General features: G+C 44.4%; 1 protein-coding gene across 1 annotated transcript in view; it reads right to left on the bottom strand.

Moving 5' to 3' along the window:
* abcc8 (ATP-binding cassette, sub-family C (CFTR/MRP), member 8) overlaps nucleotides 1-17,595 on the bottom strand; it is a 105,164-nt gene that overhangs the window by 12,839 nt on the left and 74,730 nt on the right. The window contains exons 25-33 of the mRNA XM_078415408.1: nucleotides 17,116-17,363; nucleotides 15,826-15,992; nucleotides 14,959-15,028; nucleotides 11,197-11,354; nucleotides 8,531-8,623; nucleotides 6,483-6,585; nucleotides 4,272-4,385; nucleotides 3,299-3,419; nucleotides 2,740-2,870 (exon numbers count right to left, since the gene is read on the bottom strand). Of these exons, the coding sequence (XP_078271534.1) occupies nucleotides 2,740-2,870; nucleotides 3,299-3,419; nucleotides 4,272-4,385; nucleotides 6,483-6,585; nucleotides 8,531-8,623; nucleotides 11,197-11,354; nucleotides 14,959-15,028; nucleotides 15,826-15,992; nucleotides 17,116-17,363 (1,205 nt within the window). The remainder of the gene's footprint in view (nucleotides 1-2,739; nucleotides 2,871-3,298; nucleotides 3,420-4,271; nucleotides 4,386-6,482; nucleotides 6,586-8,530; nucleotides 8,624-11,196; nucleotides 11,355-14,958; nucleotides 15,029-15,825; nucleotides 15,993-17,115; nucleotides 17,364-17,595) is intronic.

Here is a 17,595-nt window from a genome sequence, read left to right on the forward strand (position 1 = left end):
TAATTCCTACTCTTTGCTTCCTGTCCGCCAACTAGTTCTCTATCCATGTCAATACCCTACCCCCAATACCATGTGTTCTAATTTTGCACAATAATCTCTTGTGTGGAACCTTGTCAAAGGCTTTTTGAAAGTCCAGATACACCACATCCACTGGCTCTCCCTTATCCATTCCACTTGTTACTTCCTCAAAAACTTCCAGAAGATTAGTCAAGCATGATTTCCCCTTCATAAATCCATGCTGACTTTGCTGTCACTGCTTTCCAAATGTGCTGCTGTAACATCTTTAACAATTGACTCAAGCATCTTCCCCACTACCGATGTAAGGCTAACTGGTCTATAATTCCCTGTTTTTGCTCTCCCTCCTTTCTTAAAAAGTAGGGTTACATTGGCTACCCTCCAGTCCACAGGAACTGATCCAGAGTCGAGAGAACATTGGAAAATGATCATCAATGCATCCACGATTTCTAGGGCCACCTCCTTGAGAACTCTGGGATGCAGACCATCAGGCCCTGGGGATTTATCTGCCTTCAGTCCCAACAGTTTACCTAACACAATTTCCTGACTGTGGATTCCCTTCTGTTCCTCCCTCCCACTAGATCCTCAGTCTCCTAGTATTTCTGGAAGATTGTTTATGTCTTCCTTTGTGAACCAAAATACTCGTTTAACTGTTCTGCCATTCCTTTGTTTCCCATTGTTCCTTGTGTCTCCATTTTATCGTTTCACACACTTGACTCCATCTTGTCAACTTAAATATATTCTTCTACCCTTAAGTAATCTAACATAGTTCCTTGCTTAGATGATATCTGGCAGTGAGGATTTTTTAATCTGACTGACCAAAGAGCTACATTTACCTACCCCATAAATCATAGATCACTTCAAAATTAATTTGCAAATGCTTTTTTCTCACAATTCAAATGAATGTTATTGGGTAACTGAAATGTCGATGAATTTGTGGTATAATAGCAAAGAAAATAGTCATACTGCACTAGTGTTCCATAAACAGTAATGGCATGAATGGCTCCCACTTTACTTTTATTTTGGTTACAGTGAGAAAGAATATTGAAGAGAATACTAGGGAAAACCGCATCTTAGTTAGATTGCAGTAGCCTGAATAGACAGATGTGCGTGGATTTAGTTTGATTCAAATGTTAACTCATCTGGCAATTCAGTATCTTGACCTACTGCAGATTAAGATCCAGTTACAGTGTTGGATTAATCCATAATCTTTCATCTGAGGAGGGGTTTTCTTAGATTGATCTGAGATAACAGTTTAGTTTAGAGATACAGCGCGCGAACAGGCTCTTTGGCCCACCGAGTGCTCGCCGACCAACGATCCCAGCACACAAACACAATCCTACACACACCAGGAACAATTTATAATTATACCAAAGCCAATTAGCCTACAAACATGTACGTCTTTGGAGTGTGAGAGGAAACCGGAGCATGTGGAGAAATCCCACGCGGGTCAAGGGGAGAACGTACAAAGTCCACATAGACTGCACCCGTAGTCAGGATCGAACCTGGGTCTCTGGCGCTGTAAGGCAGCAGCTCTACGGCTGCACCAGTGTGTTGCCCACAAATTGTTCACAATGCATTGATAAAGCAATTTTTATGTACAATATATTATAATGTCATGTCTCCTCTTTCTGAAAACACTCGATAAAAGTATTTTAAAATATGAGAGGCAGAGGAAGGGTAGAAATTTCCATGCAGGGTAGAAATGTCAAAAGACTACAGGGCATTACTTTGAGGTGAGAGGAGCAAAGTTTAAAGCCGATGTGCAAGGCATGTTTTTGCACAGAGGGTGGTAGTGGTCTGGAACACACTGCCAGGGGTGGTGGTGGAGGCAGTGGAGGCAGCAGATACGATAGTGGCGTTTTAAGAGGCTTTTGGATTAGCACATGGATATGCAGGGAATGGAGGGGCTTGGATCACACACAGGCAGAGATTAGTTGAACGGCATCATGTTCCGTGTGGACATTGTGGGTCGAAGGGCCTGTTCCTGTGCCGACTTTCCCACTACTGGAAACATCCTCTCCACATCCATTCTATTCAGGCCTTTCATTATTTGGTAGGTTTCAATAGGATTCGCTACCATGGTTTCAATGAGATCCTGCTAAGTACTGTGAGATCTACACTCTATATTGCCTGAAATGCAATAATTAAACATGAAAACGGGTCATTCATATCTTTAGAGTTTAGTTTAGAGGTCCAGAATGCAAACAGGCTCTGGAACCCACCGAGTCCACGCCGACCATTGTTCATGCCTTCACACTAGTTCTATGCTATGCCACTTTTCCTTGCACTCCCTACACACGAGGGGCGTTTGGAAATCCCTTCAACAAATAAAAGTAAGAGACCTTCTGTAAGATATGTAGCAGAAACAGTTAGCTTTAATTCCGAAAACTGGCATTCGTTTGAATTGATTGATTGAAAGATACAGAGTGAAAACGCCCTTTAGCCCACCAACTCCACGCCGACCATCAATCACGCATTCACACTTATTCTATGTTATCCCGCTTTCTCATCCATTCCCCACGCATTTGGCGCAATTCACAGAGGTCAATTAATCTACAAATCTGCATATCTTTGGGATGTGGGAGGAAAGTGAACTACCCAGAAGAAACCTATAGCTTAGGCCCTCAACTCCTGGCAGCATCCTCATAAATCTTAGGTGCACTCTTTCCAGCTTAACGACATCCTTTCTTCAGCAGGTTGACCATAACTTAGCCATCTTACCTTCTGCCCAGGACTGATGTGAACGTTCACGTTCTTTAGCACAGGCTTAAGGGTGCTGTCATACCGAACGCTGAGATTTTGGATTTTGATCTCACCCTCATCTGGCCAATTAGGAGGAATCTGAGAAGGTGCTGTAGCGATTTATCCAGGAGAAGAAACAAATAGTTAAACGATTGTTTGCTAACTTAACTAATTGGTCATTGGCATTCTTACTAAACGGGCCTACTGCGCCCTCATGGTCGGCTGCGGGAGGAGCCCCCGGGGGACAAAAGTGGACGGACGAAGAGAGGGACATGGCGCCCAAGGAAGGAGATGGCTGGAGGCCTGCAACAGGCTGGGAATTGCGTGGAGCAGGCACCACTCATGGACTTTGAAAATTGGCGCCAAACGATGGCGCCTCTTGCATGCGGGCTCAGTAGACTATTTCTATATAATTATAATCAGGGATCGGTGGTTTGCCAATACTCTACTGGACTGTTTGTACAGAAAAGTATTTCACTATGTTAGGACTTAGCACGTGTGACAATAAAAGCACAATTGAACCACTGGAAATACTCACATATAAGTCCGTCGTAATTCTCTGTTTCGATTTTAAGGAGGCTGTTTATCCGTTGCACGGCACCCAGCTGCACCTCCATATCCGCTAGATTGCGTACCATCCAATTCAAGTAGTTTGAGATCTGCAAAGCAAAGAAAGCCGTCGAGTCTGTTGCTACTTTCAGCAATAGGTCAGGCCTTGTAACAGCGAACAATTCAGAGAAAAAAAATAACACAGCCTATGAGAGTGCAGTCTATCCACCCAATATGAAATTTAACTTTGTAAAATTCACATTTGTATCGTAAGTTTGATCTTTGCCAAGAAAATTAATGCCAAATATTTCTCCACTGCGGTTTTGAATATAATTCAACAACTGAATGAAAGAGTCCCAATTTAAAATCTCAGATTGAACAATAATGATTATAAAACCTTTAATAAATTTCACCCAATTTTGAAAAGCAACAAAATAAATCTCCATTTTCAAGTCACCCAAATTTATATTTACTCCTGATGACTTCCAATTGCAGATTTTAGTAAATGAAGAGCATAAGATATAGGAGTCATAGACCATTAGGTCCATGGAGTCTGCTCTGCCATTCCATCATGGCAGATCTATTTTTCCCTCTCAACGCCAATCTCCTGTCCTCTCCCCATAACCTTTGACTCCCTTACAAATCAAGAACCTGTCAATCTCTGCTTTGAAACTACCCAATGACTTGGCCTCCACAGCCGTCAGTGGCATTTAATTCCACAGATTCACCACCCTCTGGCTAAAGACATTCCTCCTCATCTCCATTCTAAAGGTACGTCTTTTTATTCTGAGGCTGTACCCTCTGGTCCTAGACTCCCCCACTACTGGAAACATTTTCTCCACATCCAGTCTATCCAGGCCTTTCATTATTCGGTAAGTCTCAATGAGATCCTCCCTCCACACCCCCCCCCCCCCCCCTCCCCTCATCGTTCTAAATATTCTAACCATCTACAATATCCTTACCATGAGGGCATAGGTAAGTCCCAGACCAACAAGTCCTGATGCAAGTCCGTAGTACAAAGAGTTTGTGATCGAAGCAACTGCTGCTATAAGAACTACGCATGCTCCAATATATTCCTAGAGGCAATGATAAACAGCTTTACTCACATGCAAATTTGCCATGGAATAAAGCAATACCATGTTTGAAGTAACAAAGTTGCTGAGCAGAATTATAAAAAACGTTAGTGAACAAGGAGTCTGAACATTTATTAGTTTGGCTGCCAGACTTTAGTCAATGCTGAAGTTTTGAGGGAATAATACATCAACCATTTTGCTGCTATGTGGGATGATTGTTGAGGCTGGTGGATGCCTGGAACTCGCTGCCAATGGTGGTGGTGGTGGAGGCAGATACCATAGTGGCATTTGAGAGATTTTTTAGATAGGCACACTGATATGCAAGCATATGGAGGGATATGGATCACTCATATCCCTCCATATATGACTATGGATATTTGGGGGGATATGAGATAAGAGTGCGGCTTGGCATCATATTCGGTATGGACTTTGTGGACCGAAGGGCCTGTTCTTGTGCTGTGCTGTTCTATGTGGAAACAAGGAACTGCAGATGCTGGTTTTCACAAAAGGACACAAAGTGCTGGAGTAACTCAGTGGGTCCGGCAGCACCTCTGGAGAACATGGATAGGTGAGGTTTCGGGTTGGGACAATGTGAAGAAGGATCCCGACCTGAAACGTCACCTATCCATGTCCTACAGAGATGCTGCCTGACCCGCTGAGTTACTTCAACACTTTCCATGTGCTATTCAAAGTAGGTAGAAATTTATTTTTCCTCACATGCTGAATTTGCAAAATGCAGGTAAGTTTGCATGATACACTGCCATTGGCATTGACTTTAGTGATTCCAAATTCGGAAGTGAGAGTTTCGTAAGCGAATACATTGTATTTATCACCTGTGACCAAAGGTATCTTTATAACAACTGGGCTCCAGAACAAAACCTCGTCCATGAAATGGCATGCATAGAGATGTTATGGTGACTTTTTCCATCTTCATCTTTACCCCCCTGGTTATTAATCAATTACATCTATTTTATATTTTCTATGTGCATTGTGTTTCCAGACCTGTTGTGCTACTGCAAGTAAGAATTTCATTGTACCATTGTCGGTACATCTGACAATTAAACATTCTTGGCTCTTGCTCTCATGAAAGATCATTGTGCTGAAAGCTTAAGTGTTGACATCTCCCCACCAGTTTCTAGTTGAGGTTTTGATTGATTGAACTGATTGGAAGATACAGCACGGAAATAGGCCCTTCAGTCCACCAAGTCAGTGCTGACCATTGAACACACTATGGATGCTGCCTGTACTGGAGTTTGTACATTTTCCCCGTGACCCCATGGGTTTTAGACAATAGACAATAGACAATAGGTGCAGGAGTAGGCCATTCGGCCCTTCGAGCTGATCATTCTCAATCAGTACCCCGTTCCTGCTTTCTCTCCCTACCCCCTGACTCCGCTATCCTTAAGAGCTCTATCTAGCTCTCTCTTGAATGTATTCAGAGAATTGGCCTCCACTGCCCTCTGAGGCAGAGAATTCCACAGATTCACAACTCTCTGACTGAAAAAGTTTTTCCTCATCTCTGTTCTAAATGGCCTACCCCTTATTCTTAAACTGTGGCCCCTGGTTCTGGACCCCCCCAACATTGGGAACATGTTTCCTGCCTCTAATGTGTCCAACCCCTTAATAATCTTATACGTTTCGATAAGATCCCCTCTCATCCTTCTAAATTCCAGTGTATACAAGCCTAGTCGCTCCAGTCTTTCAACATATGACAGTCCCGCCATTCCGGGAATTAACCTAGTAAACCTACGCTGCACGCCCTCAATAGCAATTTCTCCGGGTGCTCCGGTTTCCTCCCACACTCCAAAGACATACAGGTTTGTAGGTTAATTGTTAAATGATTCCTAGTGTGTAGGATAGTGTTAGTGTAAAGGGTGATCGCTGGTCAGCGCAGACTCGGCGGGCTGAATGGCCTGTTTCTGCGCTGTATCTCTAAAGTCTAAAGACTGTAGTGCAGGTCAGTGAATTTGTGCATTTACATTTGGTGTGCTATTGTGGGGATATTTACAGCACAGTTCAAATTCTAATTTCATAAGAATGGGCAGAAAAAAGATAAGGAGAGGCAATGATCATTGAAGATTCGGTATATGTGGCCCTTACCATACGAACTTCGAGCCAGCGGTTGGCTGCTGTGAGGAACAAGGAGGCAATGTTGTTAGTGTCGGTGAGCTCCAGCAGTTTCTGCCGAAAGCGATTTTCCTCCCTGAAAACACAGGCACACAGGTTTCATTGGCAGCAAGTTTACTCAGTGCGGATATTTGTCTTTAAATATGAAAAGCATTCATCCCCCCTCAAGGCTTATACACCATCTACAGTAGTTAAATTCTGCATCCAATTCAGATAAATCTATTACTCTGTGGTTACGCACAGATGTATCCTCAGCTTCCATTTCTGTCTAGTTTAGCTTAGTTTAAGGTCAGCACAGTGGCGCAGTGGTAGAGTTGCTGCCTTACAGCGCAAGAGACCTGGGTTTGATCCTGACTATGGGTGTTGTCTGTATGGAGTTTGTGTGCTCTCCCTGTGACTGGATGGGTTTTCTCTGGGTGCTCCCACACTCCAAATACGTACAGGCTTGTAGGTTGATTGGCTTCAGTAACATTGTAAAATTGTCCCTAGCGTGGAGGATAGGGAGAGTGGAAAGATTAATCAGAACCTGAGGGGCAACTTTTTTCATATGGAGGGTGGTGTGTATAAGGAATGAGCTGCCAAAGAAGGTAGTTGAGGAAGGTATTATAACAGCACTTAAAAGACATTTGGACAGGTAAATGGCTAGGAGAGGTATAGAGAGATATGTGCTAAAGGCAGGCACAAGGGACTAGCTTATATGGTGTACCTTGGTTGGCATGGACAGTTGGGCCGATGGGCATATTTCCGTGCTGTATGACTCGCTGATTCTATTCCACGTGCAAATGTTTGGCAGAATAGGAACATAAGAGGGAGCAGGAATAGACCGTACAATCCCTCACGTTTGCTCTGCCGAAGAGTGAGGTAATGACTAATCTGATATGGTCTTGCTGTCTGTCCATTCACTGTAATTCTTACCTTCCCCATTGGGCAAATATCCTGATCTTCAATAGGTTCAATAATATAAGGCTACCATCTTAATCTGTGGTTATATTAATAGAGAACAGTAAAAGCACAGGAACAGGCCCTACGGCCCATAGTATCAATGCTAAGCATGATGCCAAGTTCTCTATGATCTCTGCCTGCACGTGATCCATATCCCTCCATTCTCTGCATATCCAAGTGTCTATCCAAAAGCCTCTTAAATGCCACTGTAATATCTGCCTCCACCACCGCCGCTGGCAGCGTGTTACAGGCACTCACCCCCCTCTGTGTAAATAAAAACATGGCCCGCACATCTCCTTTAAAATTTGCCCCCATCTCCTTAAAACTCTGCTTTGACATTTGTCTTTGACATTTCCATCCAGAAGATTCAGACGGTCTACCCTATCTATGCCTCTCATAATTTTAGTCATCGAGTCTTGCAGCCTGGAAACAGGTCCTTCGGCCCAACTTGCCTACACTGACCAATATGCCCCTTCACTAGTCCCACCTGCCTGCATTTAGCCCAAATCCTTCTAAACCTGTCCTATCCATGTACCTAATTGTTTCTTAAACATTGCGATACTCCCTGACACAACTGCCTCCTCTGGCAGCTTGTTCCATGCACCTACCACCCTTTGTGTGAAAAAGTTACCCCTCACCTTAAACCTATGGCCTCTGGTTCTCAATTCCCCTACTCTGGCAAGAGACTGTGTGTACCTGATCTATTCCTCTAATGATTTTATACATCTCTATAAGATCACGTTATCCTCCTGCCCTCCAAAGAAGAGTCCTAGCCTGCTCAACCTCTCCCTGTAGCTCAGGCCCTAAAGTCCTGGCAACACCCTCGTAAATCTTCTCTGTACCCTTTCTAACTTTACAACATCATTCCTATAACATGGTGTACAGAACACTCTAAATGTGGCCTCACCAACGTCTTATATAACTGCAACAGGACCTCCCAACCTCTACACCCAATACTCTGACTAATCATAAAGCTATGCTTTGACATGTCTTTGACATTTCCACGCTGGAGAAAAGGTTCTGACTTCTACCCGTCTATGCCTCTCATAATTTTATATATTTCCATTAGATAGCTTTACCTTAAGGCTCGTATTGTGGTCAAGCCCTCCACCGTCTCGGAGAAGTGGGAGAGCAGCGGAAGTTGTGTGCTGTCATCCAGTTGCTGGAGGTCTCTGCAGATCAAAGCATGGTGGAAAGTCTATCAATGCGTTTAAGTCCTTATCATTTATCATCATTAAACTCCGCTGATCAATACATGTCTCGTACAAGCACACTCCAGAAACCCTGAAGCTTAACAAGATTGCTGAGGATTGTGGAAGTAGCCCAGGCCATCAGCAAACCAACCTTCCTTCCATTGACTCCACGTACACTTCACGCTGCCTCAGCAACATAATCAAGGATGAGTCTCACTCCTTCGTCTCCCTTCTCCCCTTAACTGCAGATGCTGGCTTATCTTAGAAAGACACAAAGTGCTGGAGTAACTCAGCGGGTCAGGCTGCATCCCTAAAGAACATGGATAGGTGATGTTTCGGGTCTGGACCCTTCTTAACAGTTTCCAGCTTTTTGCTATTTTTTAGTTGAAGATATTTATGGGGCGTTTACGTATGCTATTAAAAATTCAGAGCTTTGCATTAATTCAAGAGAGAGCTAGATAGAGCTCTTAATAGTGGAGTCAGGGGGTATGGGGAGAAGGCAGGAACGGGGTACTGATTGTGAATGATCAGCCATGATCACATTGAATGGTGGTGCTGGCTCGAAGGGCAGAATGGCCTATTCCTGCACATATTGTCTATTGTCTATTGTCTATTAATTAAAGGTAGGCATGAATTATGCTGATCTTTTCTTTCAATAAGCTTGACCATTGTTATTTTTATGTGTTGGAAGGAGCTGCAGATGCTGGTTTACACTGAAGATAGACACAAAAATGCTGGAGTAATTCAGTGGGACAGACAGCATCTCCAGTGTGAAGGAATGGGTGAGGTTTCGGGTCAAGACCCATCTTCAGACTGAAAGTCAGGGGAGAGGGAAACTAGAGATATGGAAGGGTAAGGTGTGAAAATGATAGATCAAAGCAGACGATGGGAACAATGGACCATTTCATCTCATGATGAAATATCTCCAGTTTCATATCTCTAATTTCCCTCTCCCCTGACTCTCAGTCTAAAGTAGGGTCACGACCTGAAACGTCTCCCATTCCTTCTCTCTAGAGATGCTGCCTGTTCCATTGAGTTACTCCAGCACTTAGTGTCGATCCTCATTGTTATTTGTATCTGCAAATAGAGCTGGTGCACTGATGGTTGGGTATAAAGCTCCCAATTTTTATAAGATCCACTACAAATTGAAGAGGGCTTTAATTATGTGCTTTGAGAACACTTCACCTATTCACAAAAGCTTAAGGGTTGTCATTGTGCAGTGCTTCAGACTAAAGCCTTGACTTCCAGCTTGACATTTTGCTATGTCTCCAAACAATTAAGGACAAATAGGTGACAAAAGCAATGGGTTACATTTAAATGGCACCTATAGCATTAAAACTGAAGCCACGGTGATAATGTGAGTGAGACAGCAGAAAAATTAATTGATTGAAAGACACAGCTTGAAAACAGGCCCCTCAGCCCACCGAGTCCATGCCGACCATTGATCCCACTTTCTCATCCACTACCTGCACACTAGGGGGAATTTACAGCGGCCGATTAATCTACAAACCCACACGTCCTTTGGATGTGGGAGGAAACCGGAGCAGCCGGAGCACCCGGAGAAAACGCACGTAGTCGCAGGGAGAACGTGCAAACTGCAGACAGATAGCACCCGAGGTCAGGATCGAACCTGGGTCTGTGGCGAGGGAGGCAGCAGCACTACCTGCTGGTGTTCAATTTTTTGATTCAGTGAATTCCTATGGGTGGAGCATGCCACCTTATTCACTCAGCATCACCAAGGACCCACCCACACCACCCTGGCCACTCCTCCTCTCAGGAAGAAGGTATAGGTGGCTGAAACGGTAACGTCCAGGTTCAGGAACAACTTCTTCCCAACAACCACAAGGTTATTGAGCACCATGAACTCCAACTAAACCACAAACTGCCTTGATTGCACTAGGGACTGAGGGCTTTATTGGTTTGTTTTTGCACCATTTTAGATTTTTTTATTCATTGAACTTTTTTTTTGTCTTTATCTTTTTTATCTATTGAGTATTGTGTTTACAAACATGTCATGCTGCTGCTGCAAGTAAGAGTTTCATTGTTCCGTTTCGGTACATATGACAATGAAACACTGTTGACTCTTGGCTCTTGATTACCAGAAAAAGAATAATTTGTATATTGCGGACTCATACACCAAAGTGTCAATAGTGTAAATCAAAGGCTCAAATCAAGATGGCAGTGCAGGTAGATAAGGTGGTGAAGAATGTGTAAGGGAAAGGACACAAAGTGCTGGAGTACCTCAGCGGATCAGGCAACATCTCCAGAGAACATGGACAGGTGACGTCTCAGGTTGATACCCATTTCCGGCTCATAGTCAGATGGCAGGGAGCCGTCGAGAGTGAAGGGAGACCTGGCGGGAGAGGGGCCTGTTGCCATATGGGGCGGCATGCAGACGATAGGGCTGTTCAGTGAACTCTTGTAACTTTGACGTCACTAGAAACGTGGCGACACCTGTCTGCTGCCTAGGTGAGGTTTGCTGTGTGATTTTACCGGGTTGGATGTAAACACTGCGGTAATGTTCGCAAGCCCAGCTTCTGCTGGCTGCTTACCTGGATGCCACTCTGAAGTACTTCTGGATAAAGTAGTAAATCACCGCGAGAGGGACCAGAGCGATGACGAACACAGGTGTTACGTATGAAATCACTGCCAGAGCAGAGACACACAGGAGCGTTGACCGACTCAGGCACTCCAAGGTAGCAGGGATGTGCTGGAAATAAATGCAACATGATCATCAATCCAGTCAATACCAAATCTCATCCATCAACACACGTCCCTTATAACAAATTATCACTTGGTTTACGGACTTTACTGGACTTTATCTTGCACTAAACATCAAGAGAGGGAGATTATTGTCCTATGTCCCTATGTCCCAGACAGAACAATGAAATTACCTATATCACATTATACCCTTTATCCAGTATCTGTACATTGCAGACAGCTGGATTGTAATTATATATAGTCTTTCTGCTGACTGGATAGCACGCAACAAAAAAGTGTTTCACTGTATCTCGGTACACATGACGATAAACTAAACTAAACTAAACCAAAGTACACTAAACTAAACTAAAAATAGATTAACCATGATTGAATGGTGGAGTAGACTCAATGGGCTGGATGACCTGAATATGCTCCTATGTCTTCTGGTCCCATGGAATGAGAAACAAAGTTTAATAAGTTGACTGGAGATATTCCCTGACAGCACACCAGATTCTGGACTTTATAATTAATGGCATTGGGTATGAGATTAAAGAAAAGATTAGATATCTTTCTAACACACTGAGGCAACATGGACTTGGTGGGTCAATGGGCCTGTTTCCACACTATATCTCTAAACAAAACTAAATACCTCCATCTTCACAGCACCAGATTACTGTGGAGATGGAGTATATTGTAGTAACATAATTTGTTCCCCCCAGGGGTACAGACCTGGAAACCAGTGGAAAGGTGGTGCTAAAAGTCTAGTAAACCATCTCAGAACCAGTAAAGCATCAGTCTAGATTATGTTCTGCAGTGTTATACTGGGTTTGATACCACTGTAGTGGGCCCAGTAAGGCTGCGTGTTCGAATCACGTCGAGGTCACCAATGTAGTGGGCCAAGTAGGCCAAAATAACGACAAGTAGGCAAGGTTATCGAAAGCGTGTTTACTGTATCTCTGGAACTCCAAAAGGGAATGAGAGTCATGCGGTCCTTGACCTTTATACTCCCGGCCGAAGTCCGCCTCCTTGGCTCGACCCATTCCCGTGCCGAGGGGTCGTGAGTGGTATGGCCCGACCCTCGGGAGCCGCCACACCACACAGCTTCCCCACGGTGATCAATACCGACCAAACTAATCTAAAGGCATCAGTTTCAAAGCTTTTCTTCTGACTTAGAGTCATTCAGTCTATAAACATAGTACATAGACCGTACATCTCAGGAACACGCCCATCGGCCCACAATGTCTATGATGCCTCTTTAAACTAATCGCCTCTGCCTGCACGTGATCCATACCCCTCCATTCCCTGCATGTCCATGTGGCCATCTAAAAGCCTTTTAAGTCTCACTATTGTATCTGCCTCCACCACCACCCTTGGCAGCACGTTCCAGGTCTCACCACCCTCTATGTAAATAAATCCGTACATATCCTTCAATCTTTGCCCCACTCGCCTTAAAGCTATTCTCTCCAGTGTTTTAGGAAAATAACTGCAGATGCTGGTACAAATCGAAGATATTTATTCACAAAATGCTGGAGTAACTCAGCAGGTCAGGCAGCATCTCGGGAGAGAAGGAATGGGCGACGTTTCGGGTCGAGACCCTCCTTCTCTCCAGTGTTTGACCCTTCCACCCTGGGATAAAACAGGTTTTTGACTCTCTACCCTATCCATGCCTCTCATAATTTTGTGTACTTGTATCAGGTCTCCCCCTCAATCTCCGACCCTCCAGAGAAAACAATCCGTCCAACCGCTCTTTATATCAGGATGCGGTGCTGGCTCGAAGGGCCGAATGGCCTACTCCTGCACCTATTGTCTATTATCCCAGTCTGAAGAAGAGTCTCGCCCCGAAATGTCACCCATTCCTTCTCTCCACAGATGCTGCCTGACCCGCTAAGTTACTCCAGCTTTTTGTGTCTATCTCTCTTTATATCTAATACCACCTAATCCAGGCAGCATCCTGGCAAACCTCTTCTGCACCCTGAAAGCATCCACATCCTTCCTGTATCAGGGCGACCAGAACTGCACACAATAACCTAAAACAGTCAACAGTAAACCTTAATTGTTGCCAAGTAATTTAGAGAGCATGGAGACAGGCAATTTACAGAGGGGCAATTAGTTTAGTTTCATTTAGTTAAATTTAGTTTAGTTTAGCACAACCAGCATTGCTCCCAGCAGACGAGTCAACAATAACAGCTAAGAACACACAGAAAACTGATGACAATTTATGTATCTTTTATTTTGTAATGAATGATCTCTCGCTCTCTAGCTATCCACTTTGCTGCTGTAACACTGTAAATTTCCCCGGTGTGGGACGAATAAAGGAATATATTAATTAATTATTGTCACAGGTACCGAGGTAGTCAAGTCAAGTCAAGTCAATTTTATTTGTATAGCACATTTAAAAACAACCCACGTTGACCAAAGTGCTGTACATCTGATTAGGTACTAAGGAAAAAATGAAACATACAAGTAGCACACAAACATAACAGCACATACAAAACAGTTCACAGCGCCTCCTCAATGGGCCTCAAACGCTAGGGAGTAGAAATAGGTTTTGAGCTTGGACTTAAAGGAGTCGATGGAGGGGGCAGTTCTGATGGGGAGAGGGATGCTGTTCCACAGTCTAGGAGCTGCAACCGCAAAAGCGCGGTCACCCCTGAGCTTAAGCCTAGACCGCGGGATAGTGAGTAGCCCCAAGTCGGCCGACCTGAAGGACCTGGAGTTAGAGAGGTGGGTTAGAAGATTTTTGATGTAGGGGGGGGAATGTCCATTTAGGGCTTTATATGTGAATAGGAGATAGAGTGAAAAGCTTTTTGTTGCGTGCTAAACAGCCAGTGGAAAGACGGAACATGATTACAATCAAGCCATCCTCAATGTACAGATGCAGGATAAAGGGAATAACGTTTAGTGCAATATAAAGCCCAGTAAAGTCTGATCTGCAAACCCATCTTTGGAATGTGGGAGGTAACTGAAGCACCCAGAGCACATGGAGGGAAACCCACGTGGTCACAGGGAGAACATGCAAACTCCACACTGACAGCACCCGAGGTCAGTGATTTGACCTCTGGGTTGCTCAACGTATTTCTGCTGTGGTAACAGAGTATTACGCGGTGCCTGCCGTTAATCTTGTGAAAGTGTATATTTTGAATTGCCCAGTGATACCTAACGGAAGAATATAGAGTGGAGTGAATAGATATTTAGGCAACGTAATCAAAATGACAAAACAGCTCCGTATTGGGTCAATGAACATTAGAGTATGACATGTGTAGCACAGTGGTGCAGCGGTAGAGTTGTTGCCTCATGGCCCCAGACACCTGGGTTCCATCATGACTATTGGTGCTGTCTTTACGGAGTTTGTACGTTCTATCTGTGAACGCGTGGGATTTCTCCGGGTGCTCCAGTTTCCTCCCACACTCTAAAGACGTACAGGTGTGTAGGTTAATTGGCTTCTGTAAAATTGTAAATTGCCCCCTAGTGTGTGTAGGATCATGCTAGTGCACGGGGGTAAACGCTGGTCCGGGCGGACTCGATGGGCCGAAGGGCCTGTTTCCACACTGTATCTCTTAAAAATATAAATAAAATTTAAAAAACAGACTTCTGAAATCTTCCAAACGACTTACCTGATCGATGATATTGGTGTCTGAAGAGAACCGATTCAGAATGTTCCCAAGAGGAGTGGTCTCAAAGAATCTGAAGGGACCAAAGAAAAATGTGTACAGTAAGCAGTAGTAATTACTGTTAAATGCACTTTGAATTTCTGGAGCCACAAGAGACTGCAGGTACTGGAATCTGAAGCAAAAAAAACTATTTGCTGGAGGTACTCAAACGGGTCAGGCAGCATCTGTGGAGGGGGAAGCAGTAGTAAATGTTACAGGTTGAAACCTGCATCGTGACTAAGAGCGCTCTAAATTTCAGGCGGTGTACTTTAAAAGCAGAGGGTTAACGTTAACTTAAGCAGCCTAGTGTGAAACTGAAGTTGACGGGGAGTACCGCTTAGTTGGTTCAGAGACACAGCAAGGAAACAGGCCTTCCGGCCCACCGAGTCAACACTGACCACCAGTCATCCCATTCACACTAGTTCTATGTTATCCTATATTCCTCCTCCTTACACACTAGAGGGAATTTACAGAAGCCAATTCACTTATAAGCCAACCTTTGGGATGTGGGAGGAAACCGGAGCACCGGGAGGAAACCCACGCGGCCATAGGGGTAACGTGCAAACTCCACATACAAACAGCACCCGAGGTCAGGATCGAACCCGTGTCTCTGACGCTGAGAGGCAGCGGCTCTACCAGCTGCACCACTGTGCTGCCCCTCAGTGCATTGCACAGTCATGGAGATTGGAGCCCAGTAACCTATTATATATAAGCTGATATACAAGTTAGACTTACAAGACGATCATGCAAATTTCTTGCTAGATGGCTTAAATTAAAATGGACTCCTTTTAATTCAAGAGCAGAGAAACATTTAAGAATGTAGTTCAGTACCGCATTGGTGCCAAGATGACTTTGTTGAGCAAACTCTTATGCAGTTCCTTGGTCACCTTGAGGCCTGTCCATTCCACAGCAATAGAGGTGATCAGACAGAGGACAATTCCTAGGCAGCACAGGATGCTGAAGACTATTATGTACGAAGAATGATTGAAGTAACAACCCTAGAAAGCAAATAGAAGATAAATCAATGAACAAGCATGCAGTGTTGAACATGAGAAGATTATTCCTTTGGCTTTTTATCTCCTTCTCTCTTCCCTGTCGTCCCACCTCCACATTCAGGGACAGTTCTTTCCCATCTGTTATCAGGCAACTGAACCACCATCCTATCGCCAACCAGAGAGTGGTGCTGACCTCCCATCTACCTCATTGGAGACTCTCGGACTATCTGTAATCGGACTTTATCTTGCACTAAACGTTATTCCCTTTATCCTGCATCTGTTGGACGTCTTGATTGAAATCATGTATGGTCTTTCCGCTGACTGGATAACACATAACAAAAGGCTTTTAACTGTACCTCTGTACATGTGACGAAACTGAGTAAACTAAAATGCCCCACCTGGACGCGTGTACATTTCTCCCCTTCCCCTCCCCTTCCAGTTACATCCCTTCCTCTGGATTCACCTTTCACACATCTTCTTTACTTATCTCTACAGCCTTGTTTGTCTTCACATCTCTGGCATTTGTCTACCCATCTGACTATCACAAAACACCCCTCCCCTCACCTGTATCCACCTATCACTCGCCTATCATACTCCTTCTTCCTTCCAGTTTTCTTTCCCTCCCACCAATCAGTCTGAAGAAGGGTCCCTAGCTAAACCTCACCTATCCAAGTGTAGGAGAGAACTGCAGATGCTGGTTTACACCAAAGGTAGACACAAAATGTTGGAGGTACCTCAGCGGGACAGACAGCATCTCTGGAGAAAAGGGATTGGTGACGTTTTGGGTCAAGACCCTTTCTCAGACTGCAGACTGTCTGAAGAAGGGTCCCAACCCGTAACGTCACCTATTCAGTTTCTCCAAAGATGTTGCCCTGACCCGCTGAGTTACTCCAGCACTTTATGTTCTAGGCATGATTCCAGCATCTGCAGTTCCTTGTGTCTTCAGTCCCTTCCAATAATGGTGGCTTTATCATTCTGACTCATCTTGATGGTATGTTTACAAAAATTATCGTAAAATATCGCAACCTCTGAGTTCCTCCAGCACTTTGCTTCTTTTTTTGTGTGACTAAAACATGCCAGAATTAAGCAACGGGTCGACTGAAATGTGTGGCACGGAACTCTTCACCTGGGTGGAAGAACAATTTCCTTTCTCCACTTCGTTCCTGATGTAGATCGCGTCGGAGGTCCACTTTGCCAGCCAGTAGTCGATGGCCACCATCACCGTGTGCTTGAAGAGCTGGGAGAAGATGAGCAAGGGCAGCAGAAGGCAACCGGCTGAGCTCAGATACTTGCCACAGGCACCCCATGGCATCTTTGCCCTTTGGCGCAGCACCAAGGAAAGATTGTCTCCATCATCACCCTCGGCCATATCCTCTGCAGCAAAGATACAAAGGAAGCCACAATTAATGCAGTATCACATCCTTCATTCATTTTCACTGCCATGTTTTGTTTAATTTACTTTAGAAATACAGCTCAGAAACAGGTCCTTCGGCCCACCATTTAGGATTTAGGTTTATTATTGTCAGGTGCATCGTACTAAGGTCAGAAGGTCATAACTAATAGGAGCGGAATTAGGCCATTCAGCCCATCGAGTCTACACCACCAT

The sequence above is a fragment of the Rhinoraja longicauda genome, chromosome 18 (assembly GCF_053455715.1).
Source record: "Rhinoraja longicauda isolate Sanriku21f chromosome 18, sRhiLon1.1, whole genome shotgun sequence".
Classification (NCBI taxonomy): Eukaryota; Metazoa; Chordata; class Chondrichthyes; order Rajiformes; family Arhynchobatidae; genus Rhinoraja; species Rhinoraja longicauda.